We start from the raw sequence: 5,076 nt of genomic DNA, 5'->3' as shown, positions 1-5,076 counted from the left end.
GGTGTGTTTTTCAAGCTACCAGGTCGACTTGAACTGCAGGGTCAGCCATGTTGCATCTAGCTGCCTCACTCTTCGTGCCACCTGCTGGTCCCTACTCTCGATTCTTGTCCCTTGGCTTGCAGAGCATCACCCTAGTCTCTGCCTCCGTCCTCACAGGATCACAGGCTGCCTTCTCCCCATGTGTCTGTTTCCTTCTCTTTTTCACCTTTATTTATTTATTTTTTTAATGGTAGCACGTGCACACAGAGAAAGCATCCCCGACAGGGACTCATCACACCATGATCCCCTTTCCTATCTTCCAGCTCGGTATTTTCAAGCTGACCTGGGATCTGAACCCACAGTTGGCCATATAGCTTCTAGCCTTGCAGGGCACTTGCATTTTTGCTGTGCCACAATGGCTGGGTCTTTTTAAAAGTTTATTTATTTCTGGGCCAGCAGGTAGAGTGGTGGTTAAGGTGCTGGATTCCACATGGCTGACTCTACAGTTCGAGTCCCTGACCTGGTTACTTGAAAATCATGCTGATACATGTGTGTGCATGCCCAAAATCCAACAGGAGAACGGAGAAGGGATTGCAGCATGGTCATCCCTCCCCCCCTCCCCCCGGGGGATGATTTCTCATTTTCTGTCCCTCTCCAGTGAGCACACTGGAGAAAAGCCTTTAAAAAAGTCTATTTCAGGACCAGCATTTGGCGTAATGGCTATGTTGCTGTACTGCCAATGTAGTCGACCACAGTTCGAGTCCTGGGCCCGGTGGCTTAAACTCATGCCAGGCACGTGTGTGTGCGTGCCCAAGATCCTGAGAGGAGAATGGAGCAGAAGGGATTGTGGCATGGCCATCCCCTGTGTGTGTGGGGGGTGATTTCTCGCTTTCTGTCTCTCTCTGTCTTTCTGGCAAGAGCACGCTCCCTATAGCAAAAACCTCTCAAAAAAAAAAAAAAAAATCAATCTATTTCTTCAGAGAGAAAAAGCAAAGAGAGAGATTCCAACAGGATCCTGACACCATAGTCCACTCCCAGCCTTTAGCCAGCCCCAGGTCATGGGCAAGCATATGCCCTCCATACCCAGGAATGTCTCTGACTTGAACCAGGAAACTTGCCATGTGGGATACCTGGAGCAGTGTTTTACTACTGTGCCACTGTCTGACTCATCCTTGTTTTTCAAACAGCAAGAGAAAGAGGGTAAGGGAGCCAGCACCACCAAAAGGGTCCCAAAGTCACAATCCCCCTTTGCTAACAGCCAGCTCTGGATCACGGGCATGTGCCTGGCCTGGGTACTCATGGATGTGCCTAGATGCTAACCCAGAACCTTCCCATGAGTCAGCCTCACAGAGCATATTGTTTCATACCAGCTGGTCTTGTCTCTTCTGAAAAGGATACCAGGCGTATTGGAGAAAGGCCCAGTGACTTCATCTTAACTTGATCATATCCAAATAAGGTCACACCCACAGGTACTGGGGGTTAGGACTTGAATATATCTTTTGGGATATATGATTCATTCTTTAACCAGAGCCTTGAGAACCATGATTGCAGGACCAGCAGTTAGCGTCATGGCTATGTCACTGGACTCCCATGTAGTTGACTGCAGTTTGAGTCCCAGACCCGGTGGCTTAAACTCATGCCGAGCGCGTGTGCGTGCGTGCCCAAGATGGTGAGAAGAGAATGGAGAAGGGATTGTGGTGTGATCATCCCCCCTGGGGGGTTTCTCGCTTTCTGTTTGTCTGGCGAGTGCATGCGCCCTATAACAAAAACCTCTCAAAAAAAAAAAAAAAAAAAAAAGAGAGAGAGAGAGAACCATGATCGCAGCCAGGAACAGACCCTGCCCAGATGGGCAAGTGGATAGAGACCCGAAGGTCTGAGAGGGGTGTGGGGGCCTAAGGCCTAAACCCAGGCAGCAGTCTGTATGTGGGCAAGTACCAAGGGTATAGGCCTGTCTGGAGCTGGAGCCTACTCAACTGCTTCCATGCCAGCCTTGGGGGGTGGGGGGTGGGAGGGGACAGGAGTGCCCCAGGAGGGAGAGGGCAGACCTGTACACCCTGCCTTGTCATGGGCCTCCATGGGCCATGCACCTCATGGTGATGCTCATTGCCTTATGTACCAACTCCTGACGTGCTCTCCCTCTACAACTGACTCTCTGGGTCGCTTAAGGACACCAGCCTGGGAAGAATTAGCTGTGCATCCTGTTTTTAGCCCCATGAAATCAGTGGTCCTTCTGTCAGTCTCCTGAGGGCCTGCTACCTCCTGGGCTCTGGGCTGGTTGGGGCTTAGAGTTTGACTTCAGATGGTGTGGGATGGATGGCAAGAGCCTTGGTGGATGGGAGGTGTGCAGGGGAGCCAGGAGTCAGACCAGGGAGAGCTGCCTTGGAGAAAATGCTGCGCAAGTGCACAGCCAAGAGCCATGGTGTGGGGTGGCACCAGGGAGCTGGAGGGGTGCAGCCTAGCCTGGGGTTGGGGAGGGGAGAAGAATCAATTGTGAGGTTCAGACAAGACAACTCAAGTAATCTGGGACCCTGCTGTTAATCAGCATCCCTAGGGAACCTGTCACCACTCCCATTGTGGAGAGCAGGGCCCCAATTCTGCCCACCCTGGTATCCCCAACCTTAGGTCCTTTCATCAATCCTTGCTCGTAAACAATGTAGACACAGGGAACTTAGTACTGGCTTCAGGGAGCCAATCAGAAAGCTCTTATTCACCTGTAACCATATGAGACCTCAGGACCTCTCTGGTCTCATCTGTACCTTCTCAGAATTAGTTTAGGTCACCAAGACCCTCCCTGTTTTCTGGCCCAGGGCTTTACTCCAGCGACTTTTAGTTCTGAGTATTCTCCTACCTTTACAGAATAACCCAAACCTATTCTGAGTTCATGGCTTAAGAACTGAAAAGAATGGTGATAAAAAGGCGAATCAGTATTTGTATCCCTCCCCTTTTCATATTACCCCAAAGAGGGATGATAAATACCATGGCAGGAACAACTTAGGCTTCTCAGACAGAAAAGTCAGATTCTAGGACAATGTGTAATACGTGCACACAGTAAAGGTTGAGAGGGCGCATGGCCATCTTCTTAGTCCTGGAACCACTTTATTTCACTTCTGCAAAGACCACAGCATTCACTTTTCACATTAAATGGGGGCAAACGAAAAAGGAACCCCCAAACTTTTGAAGATGTGTTCAGGTACGTGAGAGGCGGTCAGGCAGGGGTGCCGGCCAACAAAGCCTGTTTTCTTAAGACAGAATTTGGGAAGTCTGGTCAACACTTTCAAGGGTTCAGATTCCTGGAACTTGGGCCCAGAGTCTGAAATAACAGGGAAGCTCTGGCCTGTGAGGCTGCCGCACTCCACCAGGAAGCCTTAAAAGGAAAATCTTTTCACAAAGAGACAATGGGACTGACTTATGTGTAAACTTGAAAGAGAAATGGACAGTTTTAAAATTCTTCCATGTTTAAACACACATGCAGCGGCGGGGTCGAACACTCAAGTTGTACAAACAGATTAACCCACAAATTCCAAGTTCTGATATAAAAGTCTTTTCTTAATTAAAAAAAAAAAAGGACCTGTACAGTCCCAACTTAAACTCTTATCTACACAAATTTACAGTATCTATAAATAAATCATAAGCAAATACTGAATTCTATTTACCACAAATTCACTCTGGAGATAAAGGTCAGGATACCATTAAAGCCAATGAACATGAAACAGATCTTTGACTTACACACGATAAAACCAACAAGAGACATGGAAGAGGATAGCTGCTTTGGGTGACCACACACAGGTACACTGCAGCGCACGGACGGCAGGTCAGCCTGCAGCTTTCACAGCTCTGTGCAGAGCCCTCTTAGGTGGACAGTGAGTGCAGTGGCCCCAGAACATGTCACAGGAGGAGTTGGGGGTGGGAGACACTGTAAGCCCCTTGGTGGAGGGTAGGTTCTGTTCTGCCCTCACACCCAAAGCCCACTTCCAGGATAGGTTCATGTTGGCTGAGATTCACAGGCCATTTCTAACTGTAAGTGATACTTTGTGATGGTAACCCTGTCTCCTAAGTCCAAAACAAGACCTACGATGGGATGGCCACTGAGGTGAAAACCCCTGGGCACAGCACCACCGTTGGGATGTAGGTGTTATCTGGTGCTGCTTGGCATCTACTCAAAGAACACTGGAGAAATCAGGCTGGACTTGTCAGGGACAAAGAGCCAGAACCTGGAGGCTTAGACAGCGTATGGCCTCCTCTACCAACTCCTCCTTCACTACTTCAGCTGTGTCACTCACAGGCCTCAGAGGGTGACTGGCCTGGCCTGGCCTCTACTTTCCCGTGCCCACATTCATCAGGACTGCCCAGCAGCGGCTCAGGGGATGCCCTCCTTCCTCTGACAACACTGCGAGGGAGGTGCTGACCAGTCGTAAACGTAGGAGAGGCGCAACTGCACCTCCTGCTTGCACAAGCGGCCCTCGTGCATTAGTGTTTGGTGCTTCTCCAGCATGTCCTCCAGGCTCTGCTTGTGTGTCACCAGGTACTGGTTGCTGCAGCCCCGAGACTTGTACTCTGTGTCGAAGCGCGGGTCATGCTCGCGTTGCACATCTACAGGCGCCAGCCAGGCACCCAGGGACACATCTTCGCTGTGCCATGCGCGCAGGTACTCGCGGCTGAGGCGCAGGTAGTGCACCAAGTCCGCAGAGAGCACGTAACCACCGCCTAGTGCATAGGGCAGGTAGTAGTCGCAGAGCTGCCAGGCGGCCTCACGCCAGCGGCCCCCTGGCTTGACTCGGCCACGGCCAGAGAAGAAGCCCCAGTAGAGGCGGCGCCGGCGTGCAGGGTCCCGGGAGCGCAGCTCTGCCAGCAGCGCATCCAGACGTGCGAACGAGTCGTCGTCCGCCTTGAGAACAAACTCGAAGGACACATGTTCGTCTAACCAGACAAGCATGGCCAGCACCTTAGCTGTGAGGTTCTCGTAGGCGTCGCGCAGTGCTGGCAGCAGTAGCAGGTCTCCGTGTCGCGCCTGCTCGCGCTCCAGGGCACGCCGCTCCTCCGCTCCCAGGCCGCCAGGGCCCACAGCGAAGCGCGCCCACACGTCGCCCTGCCCGCCAC

At 51.7% G+C, this 5,076-nt stretch overlaps 1 protein-coding gene across 1 annotated transcript; it reads right to left on the bottom strand.

The window, feature by feature from the left end:
- Positions 1–3,457: 3,457 nt before the first annotated feature.
- Positions 3,458–5,065, bottom strand: B3GALT6 (beta-1,3-galactosyltransferase 6; the record flags this gene model as incomplete). The annotated part of the gene is given in 1 exon segment (XM_014582392.2): positions 3,458–5,065. A coding segment is annotated over 1 exon segment (729 nt), but the record flags the coding sequence as incomplete, so codon positions are not given.
- Positions 5,066–5,076: the final 11 nt, after the last annotated feature.

Source organism: Tupaia chinensis, unplaced genomic scaffold, assembly GCF_000334495.1.
Source record: "Tupaia chinensis unplaced genomic scaffold, TupChi_1.0 Scaffold143584_1, whole genome shotgun sequence".
Classification (NCBI taxonomy): Eukaryota; Metazoa; Chordata; class Mammalia; order Scandentia; family Tupaiidae; genus Tupaia; species Tupaia belangeri.
The sequence above is the reverse complement of the archived record's forward strand: the minus strand, read 5'-3'. Positions and strand labels throughout refer to the sequence as shown.